The sequence below is a fragment of the Aquarana catesbeiana genome, linkage group LG04 (assembly GCF_042186555.1).
Source record: "Aquarana catesbeiana isolate 2022-GZ linkage group LG04, ASM4218655v1, whole genome shotgun sequence".
NCBI classification, from domain to species: domain Eukaryota; kingdom Metazoa; phylum Chordata; class Amphibia; order Anura; family Ranidae; genus Aquarana; species Aquarana catesbeiana.
The window spans coordinates 16,677,646-16,703,776 of NC_133327.1; the positions used below are offsets into that span (position 1 = coordinate 16,677,646).

The 26,131-nt window shown below is 40.4% G+C and overlaps 1 protein-coding gene across 1 annotated transcript; it reads right to left on the reverse strand.

The window, feature by feature from the left end:
* Positions 1-3,581: 3,581 nt before the first annotated feature.
* On the reverse strand, positions 3,582-24,731 carry POMC (proopiomelanocortin). The gene is made up of 3 exons (XM_073624874.1): positions 24,595-24,731; positions 8,633-8,776; positions 3,582-4,584 (listed from the first exon to the last, which is right to left on the reverse strand). Exons 2-3 carry the CDS (start codon positions 8,759-8,761, stop codon positions 3,925-3,927), a joined length of 789 nt encoding a protein of 262 aa, XP_073480975.1. The 5' UTR covers positions 8,762-8,776; positions 24,595-24,731; the 3' UTR covers positions 3,582-3,924.
* Positions 24,732-26,131: the final 1,400 nt, after the last annotated feature.

Sequence of the window (26,131 nt, forward strand, 5' to 3'; positions counted from 1 at the left end):
TGATATGGGATCATATGAGCCACATAATTCTACATCTTTGCCAGGATTTGGAAGCACAGTATGGATCATTTCTCTCCTGGATTTTGGTAGGGTTTCCTTAGAGAAGGCTTGTTGATAGACTTTGATAGCTCAGGGGAAAAATATGTTTATGCCATTCTATGGGAAGACCATCAGGATCTCCATTTTTTTTAATCTGTTTATTGAAGGGCCTCCATTTTGTTTACTTGGGAAGGATTGAATGGCATATTTAAGTTCATCCTATGCAAGCGGGCTATATAAGTGAGCCTAGTGTCAGGAATTGAATGATATCCAAGAAATTATTTGGGTCCCGCTGCGGGGGATATTATATTGTAGACTTGTAAATGGTAAAACACCCCAAAGTGTTTGTTAATCTGTTCATGATGACAGATAATGTCATTAAGGTGGGAAACTTGCTGCTTTAGCCTCCTTGTTCAATGAGAAGCGTTTAAAACTTTTTTTTTTTTGTTAAATCAATTTCTTGTGGATTGTAGCACTACATGCTATGATTAGGGATTGGCTGTTTATTTTAGTGGGAATAAACGGTTTTCTCGTCTCCTCCACCAACCCCCTCCCTCATTCCCTAGTTGGCTTTTCTATCATTTCATGGTGATGGTGACCTCATAAAGAAACGTTGGAGTGTGGGGACAACAGAGTCTATAAAGAGTGGCATCCTAGAATGCCAGTGGCCATTCCTATTACTATATGAGACTGTGTTTGTATTGCACCTTGAGCGCATGATGAGCACTTTTACACCCCTGAAGAATCAGTAGAAACTATCAAAATGTCTAGGGTTTAATTTTTTGGGGAAAAAAAAGAACTGTTATGCCACGTAAACATGATCGGACTTTCCGCCAACAAAACCGTGGATTTTTGTTTGAAGGTTTTTGGCTCAAACTTGTCTTGCATACACACGGTCACACAAATGTTGTCCAACAATTCCGAACGTGGGAACGCGGTGACGTACAAGATGTACGATGCGCCGAGAAAAAGGAAGTTCAATAGCCAGTGCAGCTCCTTCTGCTTGATTCCGAGCATGCGCTGACTTTTGTGCGACGGACTTGTGTACACACGAATCGGACTTTCCAACAACAAAGTTTTGTTGGTGGAAAATTTGATTTGAGAACCTGCTAGCCAACATTTGTTGGTGGAAAGTCCGACAGCAAATGTTCGATGGAGCATACACACGATCGGACTTTCCCACAACAAGCTTACATCACATCCAATATTTCCCGTCGGAAAATCGGACCGTGTGTACGCAGCATAAGAATGAGATGCCTTGCTTAAGATACAGAGAGAGAAAAAGGAGCAAGACTGGCAAAGGGTGAGTAGGAGCAAGATTAGACAAGATAGACATTTCCTGAATAAAAAAAAAGAACAAAAGAAAGAGGGAAGAGAACATTATATTCACCCATAGAGGAGATGCAAATTAAAAAAGGAAGATAAAAAATGATTACGATCAGCAAAAAAAACACACAGTAATTTTATTGAATAGCAAGTAAAAGTTGATTTTATGTTCTTCCTAGGGGGTACATGGAAATGAATAATGTATGTCACAACCATTATCCCAGTAAGGAAACAGTATAGAGTGGGAAAATATTAAAATATTCTGGAGATAGTAATTTGAACTATGTTACCTCGTCTAGTGATACTCATTTGCTACTGGCTGTGTGGGACTCCGTAGACCCAAGTGGTGGAAGTGGGACTATTAACTTGCAAAAGAGCTGTAATGCCAGTGATCTCTAACAATCCCACAAAACACATCCCCGGTCTCTGATCATCTCCTACAGCAGGTGAATATTATGTGTGGCTCATTGGTGCTTTCAGGGGCCACAGTTAGGACAGTGAACCTAAAATGTAAAATTTATTTTATCATCATATTTAAAAATCTATATTAAAAAAATGCAAAATGGTGTAGTCTGACCCGTGAAACAGGTTGGCTCTGTTACAAAGTCTTGTATCCCATTTTGGAATAAATCTGTGTCTGGACGATCAGTGTCTGGTGTGGTGCTCCAGTTTTAAAGTAGATAGTGGTTATCCTTTTGAGCTGAGAAGCTAACAGCGTAGAATCCAGATACCAAGTATTGCTTGGTAAATTTAATGGCCTGTTTTTACTTATATACATGCCTGAAGCCAAAGCATTCAGGAAATATACAAATATGGGATGGGTCCCATTAAGGATGAGTGGCAGCAAAAAAAATAATGAAATTAGGCCGAACTGGGGGCTCATTTCCCAATGGGAAACCTATGTTGGTACAGTAGAACATCCATACCAACCCTACTACAATATGAGAGGGCCATACTAGGAATGTGTTTGTTATTATTGGCAGCCTTGAAGCTAACCTTCTCCATTGGTGCAGCCCAAGATGATCCATAGTTATGCTTAGTGGTAGCTTGCTTATTTCTTTGTTGGTGCTGGTTTCTGTGACCCCCAAAGTGATATATCAAAGAGGGGCTGGGGCTATGGGGTTGATTTACTAAAGCTGGAGGGTGGACAATTGGGTGCAATCAACTTCCAGGTTTTTTTGTCAAAGCTTAATTGAACATGTTAAAGTTAGAAGCTGATTGGCTACCATGCAGAGCTGCACCAGATTTTGCACTCTCCAGTTTCAGTAAATCAACCACATTATATCACCAACGTCAAGCCAATGGCAAGAGAGTACAAAACTATTGCATTTTTCATAAAATGATCCTATAAAACAGCCAACACAGATCGTAGCTTGCTGTTGATTGAAGATTTTGATGGGGCAATTTTTGCTTATGAATCAAATTGAATCAAATAGTGCAACCCCTGAAGAAGGAGGGAGGGGGTTGTTTAGCCCCAGAAACAAATTGGATATTTTATATGTATATATTTATGAACAACTAAAGCATTTTGAATTCTTTTACCCTTTGGTTTGGTGCTTATAATATACAGTATATACACATGCATAATGTGTCTGCTTCGCATATTCTAAGCTTCCTGCCCACTGGCATGCAGGAGACCATAAACACATATAAGCTTTGGCTTCCATCAGGTTCAGGAGGGAGTACTGTTAATAAACGCGGAAAGGTAAAGAGTCTTTGATCTCAGACTTAAAGTGTAATTAAGCCCTCACAATTAACTTCTTCTGTTTGCTCTCTTTTGGTCTGGTAAATATACAATTGAAAGTGCTTTATTATATCTGTTTGATAAGTGCAAAAAATGTCAGAAATTCAGACCTTTCCTGTGTCCAGTCAGTGCCCATTCTCTGTGTTATTTGAAGTAAAATGATTAGCTCTCCCAGTCTTTATCTCGGGACTACAGAAGGAATAGCCTTTTTGTTGTGGTGATGAGGTGGGTTTGAGTATTTTGGAAAGAGAAAATTGGGCAGGGTTGACACCACTAAGTCCACAAAGATGCTCTGTGTTGTTAGCCCACAACAGGAGCTAACTGTATATCTGCCAGATCAACAAGTATTTTTCTGTACTTCCAGAGTTTTTAAAGGGATAAACCATTGGAGATTGTGCATGTATTGCAGAGCTCTACTGCATTTTTTTTTTTACCCTGACATAGACTTGAAGAAAGAAGGAACAGACTGGTAGCCAGTAATATTGTAAACGTTTATTTTTCCGATTCATTTACAGTATTGTACATTTTTCGTCAGATATGAAAATAATTTAGCAAACCAAAAACTATAGATCAGCGGATAGAAACATCTAACTTTCCCTATGTACAATGCCGCTACAGGTCAATCTTTCCAGACTTTGTACTAAGTTTATACAGTACAGTCTTACTAAAGTGAGATAGAACTCAAACTTGGGGTCAGGAGAGAGCTAACTACTGAGTGGGCCAGGAGGAGTTGATCATGGGGTGGACGATGGAACCCGGAATAGGAGACATGCTGGTTTCACCTGAACAGGGGGCCAGACGGAAGCTTGTCCCATCTACTGGCCCTTTTTGTGGGCGTTCTTAATTATAGCATTCTTGAAAAGAGTCATTAAAGGTGTCTGGCTTCTCTCTGGGGTCATAAATCCACCATACCGCTTGTCTTTGGGAGGTCCTTCCCATCGGAAATGGTGCATTTTGTACTTCCTATCTTTTTTAACTGGGCCTTCTAGCAGCTCGCCATTATCCAATTCTTCTTCGGAGTTGGTGTCAGGATAGTCAAACTCTAGAGAGAGCTCTCTTCTCAGCTCAATGGGGAAACTTTCTGAGGACTCTTCTTCAGCATCTGTGGGGAAAACTTTGATAGGCCTCCTCTTCTTGCCGACGGGTTTTCCCCATCGGAAGTGCTCCATGGAATAAGACCTTTTGCTGTCTTGCCTATCCAGGGCCTCATCTTCCATAATTCCCTCCTGTGTGTTTTGGTTGTCGCTGCCAGGGAACAGGTTCAATATAGGGTAGTTGGCAATATCCTCCCGCTTATAGCCACCATTGTTGTTGTTGTTGTCATTGCTGGTGCTGTTCCTTCTACCAAATTTATTCCAGCGGAAGTGGCTCATGACATATTTCCTGATGTTTTCAGAAAGGGGCTGCATGTGGCCATTGCCGGGAAACACGGGAGATTCTGCAGAGAGGTCCATCTTGCATGCTTTGATACATTCCTGTTAGGGGGAAGGATTGAGAATGGTCAAATATTCCATGAACTGTAATTAGAGTCCAACACATTTATACCAGTACACCTCCTCTCGAAGAATAAGGTATTTTCTTCAAAAATAAAAGAGAAAGCCTATGTCAAGATAAAGTGATGTGCCAGCAAGCCTGTGAAGGTTCTCATTGTTCCAGGTCATGAGAACCTTTACAGACATTTTGGTAGTTAGTCAGATTGAGCTGGTCGTGTTCTATAATGTCTTCAACATATCAGAACAAGTCCAGTTGAATGGGACTTACTACTACTAAGTACTACTAGCTATGGGCCAAAAGGTTAGCACCCCGAATTGTTAGCTTGTGATAATCGCCTATTTATTGTTGGAACAAAAGACCCACTTTATTATCAGAAGGTGGCCAGATAAAGACTTATTGCATTCCTAAAGTTTGATGGGGCCATCCTTTTCACTTTAGTACCTAGCAAGAAATTTAATCACCCACTTTGGCTTAAATAACTGTTTACTTTACAAGGTAAGTTGCAGTTTGCAAATTAATTTACCCCAGAGGTTAGTGAATGAGATGAAACTCTGCTGACTTCCATCATTCAATCATGTGCAAACAAAAATGCAGTTTTTCCTTGCTTTGAAAAAAAAACTTCACCATATTCGCTAAGCTCTGAGGCAATTTCCCTTGGTAAGTGAACAACCTAACTGCCTTTAGTATATCAGCTCCAACTTCCAGGAGCCTCTGCTGATTATTTTTGTACAATGTCCGGACTCCAGAGGCAGCATACCAGAGTTGCAAACCCCTTTCTTTAATTGGTGACATATGAGTAAGTGAAGGGTCTACAGCTACATAAAAGGGAAGTATGGGTTAACCAAAAAAAAAAATCCTTCTCACCTAGGTGGATGCAGCATAGGTCCAGTGCTGCATCCCCCTCCTGCCAGCTCTCTGCCTACTGAGCAGACAGGTCAAAGGTCTGCTCAGTGAGCAGAGAGCTGGTCGCTATCAGTCACCTGCTCTTTGCTCTGCCCCTCCGGTGCTCACTGGAGCGCTGAGCTGTGGAGGGGGTGGGAGCGGCTGGCTCAGGCTCTCAGCGGAACACTGAGAGGCTGAGCCAGCTGGTGGTCCAGGTTTCTGGGTGGATCCTGACCTTATGGTTGGGATCTGCCCAGAAACCTGGACTGGCTCTGTGATGTCAGCTTCGAACTGCACTCCGGTGATCCCCCTGAAGAAGTATAGCCAAAAGAGCTTTGGCTATACTTCTTTGAATGCAGGACAGGCAAGACCTAGTCTAATAAGGAGCAGCACAGTGGTGTAGTGGGTAGCACTCTCCACTAGCAGTAAGAAGGGTCGCTGGTTCGAATCCCAACCATGACACTACCTGCCTGGAGTTTGCATGTTCTCCCTGTGCCTGCGTGGGTTTCCTCCGGGTACTCTGGTTTCCTCCCACACTCCAAAGACATGCTGGTAGGTTAATTGGATCCTGTCTAAATTGTCCCTAGTATGTATGAATGTGAGTTAGAGACCTTAGATTGTAAGCTCCTTTAGGGTAGGGTCTGATGTGAATGTACAATGTATATGTAAAACGCTGCATAAATTGACAGCGATATATAAGTACCTGAAATAAATAAATAAATAAAAAAATAAAATAAGTCCCATAACCTGTAATCTATATAGATATATTAGTACTGAATGAGAAATGTTGGCAAACCTGCAGAAAATGTGTTCCAAAACAAATACAGACAAGTAGGGGGAAGCTGAAGAAAAGGGCATGTACAATATTAGATTATCTAAGGCTTCCCCAAGCCGCAGTGGTGTAAAAACAGCCATAGCATCCCATGCGACTGCTATAGGGCCTGGGGGTACAAGGAGGCCCAATTAAAGGGGCTGTTGAGGCTATTTGAACATAGAAGAATTTCTTTTCATATGAAGATAACAGATCTAATGCTGTGCTATTAGGATTGCAGAGGTTGCTGTTGGCACTGTACCCCCCTGCGGCATTTCAAATCCAAGAGAACTGATGTCAGATGTACAGGAGGAGAGTTCATAACCATTATCACTAGTCACGGATCACCTTTGCAGGCTGTGCAGTAAGGAAAAGTTCGAACAAACAAAGAACTTCAGATGGCTGCGCTCCCAAAGTAAGATCCAAAAATGCCTTTATTGAAGATCCATAAGAGCAACACAAATACACAGATGTACAGACAGGGGAGGGAAGAGGTTGACGCGTTTCACACTGATGGTGTGGTTTTGAGAAATTACGTTTTCAGTGTGAAACGCGTCAACCTCTTCCCTCCCCTGGCTGTACATCTGTGTATTTGCGTTGCTCTTATGGCTCTTCAATAAAGGCATTTATGGATCTTACGTTGGGAAGGCAGCCATCGGAAGTTCTTTGTTTGGATTACCACAGCTGTGACTGGGCATGCACCCTAGAGTCTATAGATCACACAGCCACAGTCTATGTCTACAGTAAGGAAAACTTGTTTAGCTGGCTTAGTAATGTAGATGTATTGCCCTCAGGGCTTTTGGTCACCCCGACCAGCACTGAAATTAACCTTGTATGCCTAATGTAGCCTTCTTCAAAAAATCCCAGTGTATTTCCTCGGCTAAAAAAAAACCAGAAAGCTTTTTGTAGTTCCGAAGAAAAAAAATCCACGGTTTAATGAAGTTTGTATCAGGGTTATAGAATTATCGGGTGCAGGAGTACTAACAATTATGTAATGTTATGAAATATTTTACATGTCACTATTCTTGCAAATACAGCTTTTGATTTTTTTTTGTCATCTTGCTGACTTCTAAAGCACCCTTTTAAGCACCTGCTTGATGTGGTTGTGGAAGGGGTAAGGGGGCATAGAATTTACACTGAGATCCTGAGATCTGAAATGATGAAAAAGACTGGTGAGTTATGGAGGGCAGAGCAGTTAGCTGTAAAGTGGATTTCTCCAGAGAGTTTGTAGACGCCTCAACTACTGCAACTCCCTCCTCATTGAATTACCTCTACATAGTCTATCCCCCTTCAGTCCATCATGAATGCTGCTGCCAGGCTCACCCACCTTACCAACCACTCAGTGTCTGATACCCCTCTCTGCCAATCCCTCCATTGGCTTCCACTCACCCAACAAATGAAATTCAAAATACTAATAATAACTTGCAAAGCCATCCACAACTTGGCCCCCAGCTACATCATCAACCTAGTCTCACAATACCAACCAAATTGTTCTCTTCGTTCCTCCCAAGACCTCCTGCTCTCTAGCTCCCTTGTTACCGCCTCCGATGCTCGCCTCCAGGACTTCTCCAGAGCCTCTCCCATTCTCTGGAACTCCCTGCCCCCGTATGTCCGGTCAGCCCCTACTCTGTTCAACTTTTGTCAATCCCTGAAAACTCACCTTTTCAGGCAAGCCTAGCCCACCTCCACCTAAGAGCTGTACCTGAGTCACCTCCATCAGATCATCCCCTGCAGCTATTACCTTTTGTACTACCTCCCCCCCTTTAGGTTGTCAGCTCTATGAACAGGGCTCTCCTATTCCTTATGTATTGAACTGTATTGTAATTGTACTGTCCACCTTCTACGTTGTAAAGCGCTGCGTAAACAGTTGGCTCTTTATAAATCCTGTATAATAATAAAGTGAGAGCTGAAAGTAAATTCCCTGCACTGCTGCTCTTCCCTGGCAACTTCTATCCACAGCCCTGGTCTCCGGTCCCTGGCTATGCTACAGTTCTCCTGCCACCTGCCCCTGATTTTGATATACTTTATGCTAGGATCGATGGCAGTAGTGAGGTTGCTAGAGGGTAGGGGATCCCATCAAAATTTTGCTATGGGGGCCCCCATGATTTTTAGGTATACCCCTACCAAGCTGACAATGCTTTACTGGCTGCAGAGTTCCCGGGATGCCTAATTTGACATAACCTTGGACACCTAGCTGAAGGCCTATATCTGTAGACTGCCCTGTCCATATCTGGATAAACCCCACCTATTTAGATAAGCTCCACCCCTGAAGAGTCATAGCTTGGAAAGTTAGTAAGCTGTATTACTGATGTTTGATGAAGAAAGCTTCTACTTACCAGAATGCCATCTTCGCTGCTTAAATCTGTACACTTATTGCTTTCCCAGCACTGGCTCCGGACCTCTCCGACATGAAATATGAACACCCCAAGTATTGCCAGGATACAGCTCCAGACTGGCTGCAACATTCTCCCTTCCAACAGCTGAGAAAACAACACAGAGGAATGTAAGAGTTAATGGCATATTTGTAATGAAAACCAAACACATGGGTTGATTTACTAAAACTGGAGGACTCAGAATCTGGTGCAGCTGTGCATGGTACCCAATCAGCTTCTAACTTCAGCTTGTTCAATTATGCTTTGACAAAAAACCCTGAAGCTGATTGGTTTCTATGCAGAGCTGCACCAGATCTTGACTTTCCAGTCCATAACGCTGCTACCTCCACCCCTTAATCAAGTTTTATATGTGCTTTGGTGCTCAGGCCTCTGTGAGCCCTGTAAAGACTGAATCTTGATAGGATGCAGGACCTTTGGTAAAATCCACAAGCAAGTCGCCTTTGTTGATAAAGCACAAAGCATAAAATCCACACAAAAGTCCAACAAACTATATAGAGAAATAAAATGTCTTTGCACAACATTGCCAGCCATGATTAAGGCCTAACAGTTGAAACGCGTTGGATTTTGTGTGGATTTTATGCTTTGTTCTTCCAAAATAAAGGTTACTTGCTTGTGGATTTTACCAAAGTGCTGGTATTCTATTTATAATGAACTCTTTTGTTTTTAGCTGACATCAAGTAACCAAATAGATGTTTTTAACCTTAAAGGGACATTCGTAAATGGTTGTTGATTTGCTTGGGCATTTCTTTAAATGTACAGTTGACTATAATCGAATGCTTGATGTGACATTTTACAGAGAGAGAGAGATAACTATTTTCACCAAAGAGAGAGCAGCTAACATGTAATCCAGTGTTACGCACCCTTTAAAATGAGATACCCCATTCTGCGCATTTCACACTACCGGCCCTCCTTTTGCCTGTTATTTCGGCTTCTCGTACTGTCTAACCTTCCCACTTCCTGTGTGCCTGTCCTTCAGCTCAGCAACTCACATAGCAGACTTTTCCACTGTATTGCCTGATATCAGTATTAAGAATAAAATACATTAGCTGAATTGTATAAGGCTTTTGTGACTTGAGGGAATATGTAAGTGAAGACTGTTCTGTGTGACGAAACGCATTGGAAGGGGCGTGGTTAATGGAGTAGCGCTGGCTGAGGCCACCTAGTATCTTATCTACATGGGTAGGATTGGGAGAGTGGCGTCCTGGATGTTTTCACAACACTGTTTACCGCTGAAAGGGGTTCGTTGGGATGCCAGCATCACCATATCTGAGGACCAGGGGGAAGAGGGCTTCTCCTCTCGCTTGAAGGGGCGTTCATGTTCTTTTCCTGTCACAGTGAAGACTGTTCTGCGTTCCTTTCTTAATAATACCGTATTAAACTTTTAAGTGCTCATTCATACCTAGTGTGTTGAGCTGCATTGGTCTGAGCTAATTAATGAAGGTTCAATGCAAGGACGCTGTGAATACTCTTGCCGTCTATGTGCCATAGTTACGCCAAAGCTTTGCCTTGTTGTGCTTTGGAGAAAAATGCAGACATGCAGCACTAAAAATGTGTTTAATGCGTTTAATGCAATGTACTACTATGCTATGGAATAACATAGAAGTTTTTAAAAAAATGCAAGTCTGCCTAACTTTAAAAAAATGATAGACTTAAAAAAATGGTCACCCTAGTACATAGGTTTCTCAACCTGTGGCCCTCCAGCTGTTGCAGAACTACAAATCCCATGAGGCACTGCAAGGCTGACAGTTACAAGCATGCCTTCCAAAGGCAGAGGCATGATGGGACTTCTAGTTCTGCAACAGCTGGAGGGCCACAAGTTGAGCACCCATGCCCTAGCACTACCATCCCTGCTTCTTTCAATGTGTGGGTTTTGAATTTGAACCCATTCATTTTGAATGGGCTGCATTACACCGGACCTCGGCGAAAGTACGGCATGCACTACTTTAAAAAACGCAGAGCAGCCAGATCGCATTTTACTTCTGTAACATGCCATTAAGAGCAGGCAGATGCACTGCTTTTGCAACCTGCCTTTAGGGGCATCATTAATCTAACTTTCACGCCTTGCTGCAGATGACAACTACAGTGCGTTTTGAACGTAGTGTGGGAAATGTGCATGTGCACACAACGCAAGTTTCCCAAACAGCTTTCTGGTGTGAAAGGGGCCCTTGTTTGCCACACAAGGGAAATGTATATACAGTTTACCCAATATTAATAACATATTCTAACTGCATAGTCTTTTCTGGAAATGTAACAGCTATCTACGCGTTTCATGAACATTCACTTCTTTAGGAGTAAATATGGTAGGTGTAAATATGTAGTGGATATTGTTTTATCACAGTTATGAGTTTAAGTTTTCTTGGCTTTTTAGAGCTGTTCAAAGATCACACACACACAAACACTTGCAGGTGAAATCAAACATAACATTTAAAAGATAAGATCCTCTTTGTAAAAAAAAAGAAAAAAAAAGAAATATACATCTTTTTGCAGGTTAAAAAAAATGTGCATTTATTCTCTTTTTTACTAGGAGCCTGAAAAGCATTGCACCAGTGAACAGCAAATGGTGGGTGCAATGCAGGACTTCTGCAGACTGTCTGTGTATCTGTCTGGTCATGCCTTGTACAGATAGGCAGTTACACAATGACAGGAAGCATCAATGAACTACCAGAGCGCTAAACAGCACCCTGGTGGTTCATTGAGAACTACAAACTGACAGCTGCAAAGACTGTTGGTACTTGTAGTTCTCCCATTCATAGAACTCTATGAATGATTGACACGGCCGAGTGTCACCTTTTTTTTTGGGTTCGGCACGGAGAAGTTCCCCAGCTCGCTGTCACTAGAGGTGCTGGGCTGGGGAGAGGCTGCAGCAGTGGGAAAATGTTACATATTTCACCCATAGGTGTGCGCAGCCTATTGTATTAGGGTGTGCATCCCAAATCTCGAACATGCTGAAGCGTAGTAAACTGTGTTTACTATGCTTCAGTTTGTGAATGAACACAGTGAGCCCTTTCCCCCGCTCTTCATCCTAAAAAAAATTCTGCAACAGCCAAAGGAAGAGGAGAGAAAAAGAGAGAAGCTTGGGGGGGGGGGGGGGGGTTGAGCAACATGGGGGGAAGCCCGGGCAGTAGCAGGAGTCGGCACTGCACAGAGTGATTAGGGTGTCCATAGGTACACCTGGCACACCTCCTGTGCACACTTATGACTCCTAAATGTGGGTGGAACACATAACATGTTCCCAAAAGTGAATTTATCCTTTAATTTAAAAAAAGTAAGATAATGATGAGAAATGTAATGATATTGGAAAAATGTAACAAGATACTTGCTACAGATACTTTTCGCCAAGGAGTCCCCTCATTTCAATACGGCTCGGTAAATAATGATCAAACCAGACGTGTGCATTAAGCAGCCCTGGTAAGAGACTACTTATTCCAAGTTTTGGCTGTGGTATGTACAGGGCTAATTGGTAGTATCACAACCCTTAGAAACAGTTATTAACTTTTAAGGAAGTTAGCACACATTCCTGAAGGGGCTTGGTCAGTTCATAATCACATTCCTATAGTATGAAGTCAGCTATGGTAACCAGGCTTAGGATTCATTCTTATATAATAGTGAGCCATAATCATAAAAAAAAATTACATTTCTCCATTAGATATATAGAACATTTAATGCAGAAGTGAAGTTACTCCAGAAATATTATATTAATTCATGTTGAATTCCAACATCCATGAAACGCGTAGGGAGCTGTTACATTTCCAGTAAAGAATAATGCAAAATATATGTGGTAATTTGCATGTAAGATACCTCCCATGTTGTTAAAACTTTAAAGGCGTTGTACAGGCAGAAGGTTTCTTATTTTATTTATTTATTTATTTATTTTGTGCCTCGTGTGAGGAGAAGGTTTTTTATCTTAGTGCGTTCTATGCAGCAGCCCCCCTAATACAAACAGAAGCCCCTTCTCTGCCCAGCGATGTCCACAAGTGTATCGGCCGTCCGAGACTCTACCTCCTGATTGGCTGAGACACAGCAGCGGCACCATTGGCTCCCACTGCTGTCAATCAAAGTCAGTTATCCAATCAGGAGAGAGAGAGGGGTGGGGCTGGGCCGCGGCTTTGTGTCTGAATGGAAACAGGGAGCTGTGACTCGGCTCGGGTGACCCCCATAGCAAGCTGCTTGCTGTGGGGGACACTCGACAGGAGGGAGGGGCCAGGAGCACCGAAGGGGGACCCGAGAAGAGGAGGATCAAGGCTGCTCTGTGCAAAACCAACTGCACAGAGGACGTAAGTATAACATGTTTATTATTTTTATAGAAAAAAAAAAAAACAAGACTTTACAATCACTTTGATAAAAATGGTTAAAAAAAATACATATATATATATATACAGGGCTTTTTTTTCTCAAACAATAGGTGCTGGAACTTAACCACGGCCCCACAAAACCCCTCCCCGACACACACCCTCCAAATCACATCAAATAGTGGGTGTGTTCAGTCAAATTTCATGAAAACAGTAGGAGGGTCTTAAAGGGGCATTAAATACCAGGATTGCATTACATACAGAGTGCAGAGCTGTCACTTGTAAACACAGAAACCAGACTTCTGTGTTTACAAGTGATTGTGGTGAGCAGGCACCAAAGGGTCTAAGCCAGAGGTGGTGGAACTGAGTTCCACCAAGTTCCCCCTGAAAAAAAGCCCTATATATATATATTTGTGTGGCTAGCCGTTTTGTATTTTACTACAGTTTAAAATTTCTAATAAAGAGAATTTTTTTTCCCCTTTCTATTGGTTCAACTGGATGGACTTGTGTCTTTTTTTCAACTAGACTAACTACGGAAATTAAAAGAAAAAAGATATCTCTTCATGTGGCAAACATTACCAGCCTTATGATGTGTTTAGATGTTTTTTTTCTTGAGTACAATCATTTTTATAGTTGACAAAATAGTAAATTACTGATTGTACAAGACTGGAATTAATTTACCAATGCACAGTAATGCTCGCTATGTGGTGTGAATGAGCCGTATACGTAGGTATGAGGGCATCACACTTCTCATGAGACCTTGAAAAAACAACATCTCATTGTAATATTGTACTGAATTTTGATTTTTTTTTTTTTTTTTTTGCACTGTATCCTTTCCTTTATATCTATTAGATGTCATGTATTTATGGTAAAGTATGACTTAACGTATGTAATATAAAGAATCTTCACATTACAATGGAGCACATTGTCACAGGTGAGCCATGCAGTACACATTCTGTACCTTTACCTTGGCAAGGCCATTAGTGAAGTATTTATTGTTGTATCAGTTAGTAACTTAGATCATACAGTCCCTTCCAGTAACTTATACTCCCATTACTTTATTCAGATAATACAGAGCAAAAAAATATACACCAACGCCAAAGCCATTCATACAGAAGACAGCGATTGTCCATTATTTCCTCCCCCGTACTATTTTCTTTCTAGCTTAGAGAGCTACAAACATGAAATTCTGTGTGAAGTTTCCAGTCGGAGGTTGTTTTAACTAGAGGGCTCATTTTAAGCAGTTCACCCTTGTACACCCCATATGGAGCAATTTCTACATTTCTGCTATGGGCCTACTTATTCACCAACAGCACAAACAAGGCTTTCTTTTGCTGATATAGAAAAAAATAGAAAAAATTATTTTATATTTATGAAATTCATAGACAAAAACAAGCAACACGACTCTAAAAAAAAAAAAATGCACTATTCTTTCTACATTGATAAGTGTTAGTTAAAAAAATATATTTTGTTATTGTAAAAAAAAAGTAAAAATTGAATTTCTATCATTTATCCTGTTTAAAATAATACTAAAGTTAAGATTCTGGTACTGTTATGCCCCGTACACACGGTCGGACATTGATCGGACATTCCGACAACAAAATCCATGGATTTTTTCAGTTTTTGTTGGCTCGAACTTGTCTTGCATACACACGGTCACACAAAGTTGTCGGAAAATCCGATCGTTCTGAACGCGGTGATGTAAAACACGTACATCGGGACTATAAACGGGGCAGTGGCCAATAGCTTTCGTTTCTTAATTTATTCTGAGCATGCGTGGCACTTTGTGCGTCGGATTTGTGTACACACGATCGGAATTTCCGACAACGGATTTTGTTGTCGGAAAATTTCATAGCAAGCTCTCAAACTTTGTGTGTCGGAAATTCCTATGGAAAATGTGTGATGGAGCCTACACACGGTTGGAATTTCCGACAACAAGGTCCTATCACACATTTTCCATCGGAAAATCCTATCGTGTGTACGGGGCATTACAGTATTTTTTTTTTCATTTAGCATTTGTTTAATGTGACACTACAAATGCAATAAATTAAATTGAAACTAATGAAAAGAACAAATACAAAATAAAAAGTTTAAATATTTATAGTTATAAAAAAGGATATAATAAAAAAGTAATAAAAAAAAAGTTTACATTTTCAATTTTTTGGGACTCTTCCTTTTTTTCTGAGAACTTTGAAAAATTTGGTCTTCTGAAAGGAGCATGTTGTGGGATAGATCCAGTGTTGTGTTTTTTTTTAATGTTTTGTATATTTGTCTTTGAAATGATGTGGAATGTTTTACATGTGTATAAATTCAATAAAAATGATTTAAAACAATAATAAAAAAGTAATTGATTACATTTAAATGAATTGGGGGTTCCCTTCCCACTCTGACAGAGTGCACTAGTTCCGAGTTCCTAGATCTTTCTTCCTTCTTCCCCCTTGTTTTTTTTTTTTTCCAGGAATCTGTTGGTTGGGGGTGCTCAAGGTAGGGAGGGCTAGACTGGCATCTTCCTAACTGTAAAAAGCTGGTCAGATCTAGAGTAATCTTTGTTCCTCACAGCTGAGGTCTCCAACCCCCTTCTTAATTTTGTTTCCCTTCACTGAACTCTTTCCAGTTCAAGGACATCCTTTCTGAGAACTGGTGACCAAAATTCAACTGCATATTGCATATCAGTGTTTTGCAAAGGAGTAGAATTATACATTCTTCCCATTTCAATACATGAGGGTAGTCTGCTGGCTTTGTTAGTTGCAGCCTGGCATCGCATGCTGTTTTCAAGTCTGTAGCCTACAAGAACCCCCAGATCCCTTTCCATCACCCAATCCCCAACAGAAACGCCTCCTAATGGGAATGTTGCAGGGTCAGGCGGAGAGCTATGTGGTTTAGTTTTGTGTATGTAGCCAAGTGGCAATAAAGCTTTTTCAAGCTTTGAATAGAAAGACGTAAGGGAAGTGTGACTTTCTTGATTTTCTCCCTTATATGGTTGGTTAGTTGAGAAGGACTACCTCAGATTGGTGATCAGTGGGAGAAGAGCCCCTTTACATTGGTGATCAGAGGGAGAAGGACCCCATTAAATTGAAGGCCATTGGCAAGGTCGGTGAGGGAAGGACCCCATTACATTGGTGGCCATTGGGAAGGTCAGTTCGGGAAGGACCCCATTTCACTGGTGGTCATTGGGTAAGCGAAGTAAGGACCCTATTACATTGGTGGTCACTGTGAGGGTCAGAGAGGAAAGGCTCAATCTCATTTGTTTTCATTCACAGGGTTAAGGGAGGAAGGACCCCATTACATTGGTGGTCATTTTTGTGGTCAGTGGGGGAAGAACCCTATTACATTGGTGGTCATTGGGGGGGGGGGCAGTGGGGTAAGGACCCTAATACATTAGTAGTCATTGGGAGGGTCAGTGAAGGAAGGACTCCATTATATTGGTGGTCACTGAGGGAAGGACCCCATTACATTTGGAAGGTTCAGTTGGGGAAGGACCCCACTTTATTGGTAGTCATTGGGAGGGTCAATGAGGTAAGGACCCTATTACATTGATGGTCACTGTGAGGGTCAGAGAGGGAAGGGCCCCATTACATTGGTGGTCACTGTGAGGGAAGGGCCCCGTTACATTGGTGGTCATTGGGAGTGTCAGTGAGGAAATGCTTCATTTAATTGGTTGTCATTCACAGGGTTAAGGGAGGAAGAACCCATTACAATTGGTGTTTTTTTTTAGAGTCAGTGGGGGAAGAACCCTATTACATTGGTGATCACTGGAAGGGTCAGTGGGGGAAGGACCCTAAAACATTGGTGGTCATTGGGAGGGTCTGTAAGATAAGGACCACCTTACATTGGTGGCCATTGGGAAGGTCAGTGGGGGAAGGACTCCATTACATTGTTGGCTTTAGGGAGGGTCAGTGGGGGAAGGATACCATTTCATTGATGGTCATTGGTAGGGTAAGTGAGGTAAGGACATCATTGATGGTCACTGTGAGGGTCAGAGAGGAAAGGCTCCATTTCATTGGTTTTTATTTACAGGGTTAAGAGAGGAAATACAATTTGAATACACGGGTCCACCTACACTGTAAGTGTTATACAGAAGAATAATCCTTTAACAATAGCCTGATACATTTTTATGACAAATGTATGCATTATGACCTATATATTCCAATTGTATTATAGATATATGATACTCCTCATATCCCAAAATATATCAGACTATTGTTAAAGGATTATTCTACTATATCTAACACTTATGCCGCGTACACACGAGCGTAATGTCCGTCAGAAAAAGTCAGACGGAAGCTTTTCATCGTATATTCCGACCGTGTGTATGCCCCATCGGACTTTTCCCATCAAAATTTCTGACGGACTTAGATAGAGAACATGTTCTAAATTTTTCAGACGAAACTAATTACTATCGGGAAACCCGCTCGTCTGTATGCTGTTCCGACGTACCAAAAACGACGCATTCTCTAAAGCAAGTACGAGATGGAAGCTATTGGCTACTGGCTATTGAACTTCCTTTTTCTAGTCCCGTCGTACGTGTTGTACGTCACCATGTTCTGGACAGTCGGACTTTGGTGTGACCGTGTGTATGCAAGACAGCTTGAGCGGAATTCCGTCGGAACTGCATCGGAAAAACCTTCAGAGTTTATTCCGACGGCAAAACCGGTCGTGTGTACAGGGCATAAGTCAATCAAATGGTGCTGTACATAGACATACCATGTTTCAATTAAAAACAAAGTTTGAGGGTTCTGTTGTTCTGCCCACCCTTCCAAAAATAGTTGGACCTATGTATTCGACTTGTATTATAGATATGTGATACTCCTCATAGCCCTGATGAAGGAGATATGATTTCTCCGAAACGCGTCGGTTGGAGGAAGACATATTGTATCAAACATCACATCTTTCATAGTTGATGTACCAGTAGCTTTTATGCCATGCATCTGTTTTTTATCTGTTGATTTATAAATAAATATTGTTTTTTTTCTGTACTTTACCATTGTGATTGAAGTGCCCTTAAAATCCCACTTTGTTTGGGGAATGTTTATTTTGTGCATTTATGTGGCACCTAGCAGAGTTCAGTCACCATTATTACATGTCTCATAGACACAGCAGGAAGCAAGAGTAAAGAGGGAAAATTCCTCATGGGGAACCCTTCCTCTTTATTTACTTTATTGTATTTTGCTTCATTTCATTTTATTTTTATTCTATTTTATTGTAGTTTATCTCACTTATTCTGTTTAGGGATTAGTATTGGGAAGTCCTCTTTAGCAGTAATGTATCCCCATAAATTACTAAAATATATGTATATATATATATATATATATATATATATATATATATATATATATACACAGTATGTGCATTTTTTAATTCTATTTTATTGTAGTTTATCTCAATTATTCTGTTTAGGGATTTGTATTGGGAAGTCCTTTTTAGCAGTAATGTATCCCCATAAATTACTAAAAAAAAAAAATATATACTGGTATATATATATGCATATGGGTCTCACGAAGAGGCCAAACATTCAAAACACCTATATTAAACAAACAATATAAAAAGAGTTTATATATATATATATATATATATATATATATATATATATATATATATATATATATAAAAATACACATAAAAAATGGGGACCCAAATATGTCAGTTTCATAAATGTTCATACAATCAGCAGTATCTATCAGTGTATAAATCCCTCCTAATTTCCTGCTTATGAACAGAGAAATAAAGTGGCTATAATCTCCACAAATGTGGCTAATCATCCACTCTACAAAGATGTTTTTTCATTTTCATGGTACTTTATTTTGCCACTTGAGTCATATTTTAGTACTTTGCAAGGATACAATAAACCTTGGATCAATTTATCTAGAAAGCACACTCTATTAAAATGTATTTATGTGATCTCTTTATTTTAATCTTCTTTAAATTCCTATTTATTTATTTTTAAGCTGTAATAACCCTTTACACATACAAAAAAAAAATACAATAAAGCTGTCCATACACCGAGCAAATTTTACCTGGTCCCAAATGAACTGGCTGAAATCCCATCATTGGTGGCCCTGTAGGCACTAATCCACCAGACATCCTTTGATTGAGAGATTGAAGGGGCCGGGCAGAAAATTGTCGTCCGAAACAGCGCCTGCATCCAATCAGTTGCAGACACTGTTCAGGTATTCCGTCTGTCACAATACAATAGCTGGAGTGGGGCATTTGTCCGCCTGTGCTGTTTAGGATGGATGGCTTTTGTTGAGGCTGAGCAAAACAAATCTCTGTGTGTGTATGGCAACAGCTTAAAGTGTATTTCCACTATTGCAGCCGAATTCAGATAACGCCCACTTTATAATTGTCAACAAAAGACAAAGACATTGTGAGACTGTCCAGAAATTCTTAGGAAAAGCCATGACACCTTCTCCTTAGAAACATCTACAACCCTGATAAATACTATATTGGTGTGGATGGGTAAACTGTGCACCTCGTCCCAATACCACATGGGTGCTCCACCTGTGGCCTTCCAGCTGTTGCCAAACTACAAGTCCCATCATGCCTCTGCCTTTGGGAGTCATGTTTGTAACTGTGAGCCTTGCAATGCCTCATGGGACTTGTAGTTCCGCAACAGCTGGAGGGCTACAGATTAAGCACCCGTGCAGTACCATATATAATCCTAAAAACTAAAAAAAAACAGAAAATCAGACTTTCAAGGTGCTACCCACTTTTCAGGAAAAGTATGCAGCACCTTAACCACTTCCAGACCGCCGCACGCCAATATACATCCATATATTGAAGAGGAATGAAGAGGAATATCGTTGTTATGGCAGCAGCTATAAACCTCTTCTTCAGCCGGCAGTCCGCTTTCCCATAAGAGTGGTCTCTGCGGCGGATTCGCCACGAGATCAATTTTATGGGCAGCGGGAGAGGCCCCCCCCCCGCTGCTTACTGTTTCCCCCTGCCGCTTACCGGAGCCGCCGGCAGCGGCGGAGTCGGTCGGATCTTCACCCTTGCTGGGCATGGAGACAAGTGATGGGAAAATGGCCCCCACCTGTCTCCATAACATTGCAGGGCGGAAGCGATGTCAAAACATCACTTCCGCCCATAACTCTTAAAGGGCCATTTAAAAAAAAAAAATATTTAAATGACAAATTTTCATTTTCTATTTTTTATTTTTTTATTGCATTTTAGTGTAAATATGAGATCTGAGGTCGTTTTGACCCCAGATCTTATATTTAAGAGGTCCTTTCATGCTTTTTTTCTATTACAAGGGATGTTTACATTCCTTGTAATAGGAATAAAAGCGACACATTTTTTTTTAAAAAACAGTGTAAAAAATAAAAGGTAAAATAAATAAGAAAACATTTTTTTAAACGCGCCCGTCTCACCAAGCTCGCGTGCAGAAGTGAACGCATACGTGAGTAGCGCCCGCATGTGAAAACGGTGTTCAAACCACACATCTGAGGTATCGCCGCGGTCGGTAGAGCGAGAGCAATAATTCTAGCTCTAGACCTCCTCCTTAAAACATGCAAACTGTAGAATTTTTTAAACGTCGCATATGGAGATTTTTAAGGGTAAAAATTTGTCGCCATTCCACGAGTGGGCGCAATTTTGAAGCGTGACATGTTGGGTATCAATTTACTCGGTGTAACATTATCTTTCACAATATATAAAAAAAATTGGGCTAACTTTACTGGTGTCTGATTTTTTAATTCAAAAAAGTGTATTTTTTTCCAAAAAAAGTGCGCTTGTAAGACCGCTGCACAAATACGGTGTGACAGAAAGTATTGCAACAACCGCCATTTTATTCTCTAAGGTGTTAGAAAAAAAAAAAGTATAATGTTTGGGGGTTCTAAGGAATTTTCTAGCAAAAAAAAAAAAATGTTTTTAACTTGTAAACAACACATTTTAAAAAGAGGCTCGGTCCTTAAGTGGTTAAAAATCCAATTTTCGTTTTTTTTTATTTATTTATTTTTATTTTATTTTATGAATTAAAATGAATAAAAGTTATACTTTTTTGTATGTTTTTTTTTTTTAATTTAGGTTTGCTGTGTGAATGAGAACACATAACAAACATACAGTTTATTGGGGTTTTCTCAAACTTGACTGTAAAACTTTTTAGAATTTAATAGTAATGTACTGATATATACCCAATCATAATTTATCATAAAATGAAAAAAAAAAAAGTCAAATTAAATGTGATAGTGTATAATAGTGGTGCACTATCCCTTTAAATCAAAGAATAATATTAAAGTGAATTAATCAACTAATAATACACTCCTATTATTCAAAAACCATGTTGTGTCCAGGTCTTACATACAGTATATAGGCTATATATGTAAGACCTGGACATGATGGTTTTTGAATAATAAGAGTGTATTATTGGTTCATTAATTCACTTTAGTATTAATATTGTGCTTTAAGTGACAGTGAACCACTATTATATACTATCATTTGTAATTACTTAGTGTGTGAATACAGGGTGGGATCAGCAGTCACCGATAGCACTTTATTTTATTTTGCTTCATGTCATTTTATTTTTTTTTTTTTTATTTTATTGTAGCTTATCTCACTTATTCTGTTTAGGTATTAACATTGGAAAGTCCTATTTAGCAGTGCACGAGGCATTCACAATAACTTATTTGTTTACCCAAAATAAATACGACACATTTTAATGTTCTTCCTTTGAGGCTCCAAGCACACTGGGCTTAAAAAAAAACACCAGTTCCCTTTGCAGAAAAAAAAATGCTTTTTTTTTTTTTTTTTTTTGTACACAGTTTAGGTGAGTTTAGAAGATTTTTGTGTTTTTTTCTGCCAGAAAGCACCAATCAGAAATGCAAACCAGAAGGGTATTTTTTTTTTTTCTACCTCTAAACCATGGGTGCTCAACTTGTGGCCTTCCAGCTGTTGCAGAACTACAAGTCCCATGAGGTGTTGCAAGGGTGACCGTTACAAGCATGAGTCCCAAAGGCTGAGGCATGATGGGACTTGTAGTTCCATAAAGGTTAATGCACACTGCAGCTCAAAGGAGCTCAAAGAAGCGCCTCCTACAGGCTTTTGAGCTCTCATTTTTTTCTACCAAGATACTACCCTCCATGATAGCCAATGTGTCCATGCACGCTTATGCCCTGTACACACAAGCGGACTTTTCGACCGGACTGGTCCGACGGACCGAATCCGGCGGACAATCCGACCGTGTGTGGGCTTCATCGGACCTTCAGCGGACTGTTTCTGTCAAAAATCTGACGGACTTTTGATTTGGAACATGTTTCAAATCTTTACGTCGGAACTCCATCGGACCCAGTTCCTATCGAAAAGTCCGCTCGTCTGTATGCTAGTCCGACGGACGAAAACCGACACTAGGGCAGCTATTGGCTACTGGCTATGAACTTCCTTATTTTAGTCCGGTCTTACGTCATCACGTACGAATCCGTCGGACTTTGGTGTGATCGTGTGTAGGCAAGTCCGTTCGTTCGAAAGTCCGTCAAAAGTCCGTCAGAAAGACTGTCGGACCTTTGTTGCCGAAAAGTCCGCCTGTGTGTACAGGGCATTTGGCTTTTTCAGGCATTGTCAGGCATATGCGCCTATAGGAGGAAAAAAAAAAACCCACCAAACTCGCGTTTTTGAGAGAAGCTAATGCCCCAAAGAGCTCAAAAGAGAGCCCTAACAGTTGTAGGGCCACAGGTTGAGAACCCATGCTCTAAACCAGTGATATGCAATTAGCGGACCTCCAGCTGTTGCAGAACTACAAGTCTCATGAGGCATAGCAAGACTCTGACAGCCACAAGCATGACACCCAGAGGCAGAGGCATGATGGGACTTGTAGTTTTGCAACAGCTGGAGGTCTGCTAATTGCTTATCCCTGCTCTTAAAGAAAACCATTCTCAACCAGGGTTCCATGGAACCCTAGGGTGCGCTAATTGCCTATCCCTGCTCTTAAAAAAAAAAACCCATTATCAACCAGGGTTCCATGGAACCCTAGGGTTCGCTAATTGCTTATCCCTGCTCTTAAAGAAAAACATTCTCAACCAGGGTTCCATGGAACCCTAGGGTTCGCTAATTGCTTATCCCTGCTCTTAAAGAAAACCATTCTCAACCAGGGTTCCATGGAACCCTAGGGTTCTACTAATTGCTTATCCCTGCTCTTAAAGAAAACCATTCTCAACCAGGGTTCCATGGAACCCTAGGATTCGTTAATTGTTTATCCCTGCTCTCAAAGAAAACCATTCTCAACCAGGGTTCCATGGAACCCTAGGGTTCGTTAATTGCTTATCCCTGCTCTTAAAGAAAACCATTCTCAACCAGGGTTCCATGGAACCCTAGGGTCCGTTAATCGCTTATCCCTGCTCTTAAAGAAAAACATTCTCAACCAGGGTTCCATGGAACCCTAGGGTTCGTTAATTGTTTATCCCTGCTCTCAAAGAAAACCATTCTCAACCAGGGTTCCATGGAACCCTAGGGTCCGCTAATCGCTTATCCCTGCTCTTAAAGAAAAACATTCTCAACCAGGGTTCCATGGTACCCTAGGGTTCGCTAATTGCTTATCCCTGCTCTTAAAGAAAACCATTCTCAACCAGGGTTCCATGGAACCCTAGGGTTCGTTAATTGCTTATCCCTGCTCTTAAAGAAAACCATTCTCAACCAGGGTTCCTCCAGAGGTGGCTAAGGGTTCCTTGAGCTGTGGCTGACTGGCCTATCCTGTGATTGTGCCTGCTTAGTTCCACGTCCAACACCACTTGACAGAGCCAGAGCCATGTCTGTAAAGGGAGCATTCTTCCCACTGCCCAGCACCAACGGAGGGGGCAAATTCCCAAAGACCACCACTGGACTACTTTTAGCAGGGGTTCCCTGAAACCTGAAAATGATTGCAAGGGTTTCCTTTAGGGTAAAAAAGGTTGAGAAAGGCTGCTCTAAACGTTGAGCTTAAAATATGCCTCTAATCATCCTAATGTTCATGGGCACATAGGATAACATTGAGCTGCTTCTAAGGGCAAAACACAAAACTCCTGTAGAAGCAGTTTTTTAAGCCAGTGTGCATGGAGCCTTAGTATCAAGTAGTAACACATTAAAAAAAAAAAACTAGTAACAAAAATACATTGTACCTTGACCTAACATAAAATAAAATAAAAATTAAAAAAAAGTATTTAAATTATATTTAAATAGACACAGATCTTGATAGAATATAAAATTAAAATGCTCATCCAGATATGTTTTTTGTAGTAAAATAAATGAATAATAAATTTAATAAACAGCACAAGATTTTTTTTTAAAGCTTTGGGTATATTTTAAATGGTTCATTTTGTCATTTCATAGTAGTATAATATTATATACCTAAGCATAATAAATGCATAAAAAAAAGACAAAAAATAATGTTAAACATTTTAATTGACTTCCTTTTAGTATAAAGTTGTAACACATTAAAACAAACAAAAAAAAAAAATACATAATTATAAAAGAATATGTAAGAGTGTAGCTAAATAGGCAAAGATTTCTACATGTAAAAGCAAAAGTTTAAAAGACAAGTGTGTATTCCAATATTTTTTTTTTTTGCAATCTGTTAAATTTATTAAAATAAATGTTGTTTGCATTATGATCAAAATAAAAAAATAAAAATGAAAAAAAAAACTTGCATACCTGTTGCTTGTTCAGCTCAGTGTGCGGTGGGTTTTATCTTCAGTCCTGAGAGTCGTAGCCTCTGGAATCTCCAGACCAGGTCCTTTTATACTTGTGTCTATGGCAGGGAGGTGCTTTCATTAGCAGTCATCGAGGGCTTTCTTCAAACCGCAGGGAGAAAGGAAAAGAATAGCCAAAGGATTGAATTTCATAGAGCGATCAAAAGGAACATTTCAACCTATGTATGTGATAGCTCCATAAACAGCAAGGATTAGCTCCCCTCGTATTAGAATTAACTTTTTTTTCCAATCACACTTGATTGGATTTTCATAACTGAGATTAGCGGGGTATTAAGCGATCATTGACCCTTTTGATTTGGTATTAAGGGATGACATCAATGTGCCTTGGAAAATTATTTGCAAATAGGGTGAACCAATCTGCGTTTGTCACACCCTAATCTGAGTATGTGCCGTGTTTATTGTGTAAGGTGGAAGTCACTTGCTGGGCAGGTGTCAAATAAATCTACAAATTTAATGTCGCATTAAAAGCATATCTTTTTTATTTCTAACATTGTGGTTTTGCTTTTTAAGCTCAACTCCAACCCAAAACTTTTTTTCCCCATTTTGGAAAGATTTGGAAACAATAAGGCCAGGATCCAGACTTCTGTGTGGCGGTAACGTATGCATTACAGCACGCTCTTACCGCAACACGCGGTAATTCAAATCAATACTGCATTGCGGTGCCTTTCCTTTTGCGTGCCACCCCACTCAAAAGGTGGCAGGAAATTTTGTATGGCACCCCAACATACAATGCACCTGCATGCATGGTAGTGCGTTGTGGTGAGTTGCATTACCAAAAAAAGGGTCATGTGAAATTTCAAAAATGTTAGGACGCATTGGCAGCCAATTCATTTTTAAATGGGCTATATCAACGCAACATACATTACCCCATGATGCATTAAAGTGCCACAAATGGGCCTCAATCAGTTCTACCATGTGTTTATCACTGTCAGCGGTCCTGTTGGAGAGATTTAAAGTATATATGAAGCCAAAACTTTTTTTTTTTTTTTTTTTAGATGGAGTAGAGCAGTGGTTCTCAACCTCAGTCCTCAAGTACCCCCAACAGGGCATGTTTTGGGAATTCCTCCTAGATAAAATAGCTGTCCAAAATACCAAGCCACTGACTCTGATTTAAAGCACCTGTGCAAGATAAAGTAAAACCTACAAACCTGGCCTGTTGGGGGGACTTGAGGACAGGGTTGAGAACCACTGGAGTAGAGAATGGTAAAAAATATATACAGTATCTCACAAAAGTGAGTACACCCCTCACATTTTTGTAAATATTTTATTCTATCTTTTCATGTGACAACACTGAAGAAATGACACTTTGCTACAATGTAAAGTAGTGAGTGTACAGCTTGTATAACAGTGTAAATTTGTTGTCCCCTCAAAATAACTCAACACACAGCCATTAATGTCTAAACCGCTGGCAACAAAAGTGAGTACACCCCTAAGTGAAAATGTCCAAATTGGGCCCAAAGTGTCAATATTTTGTGTGG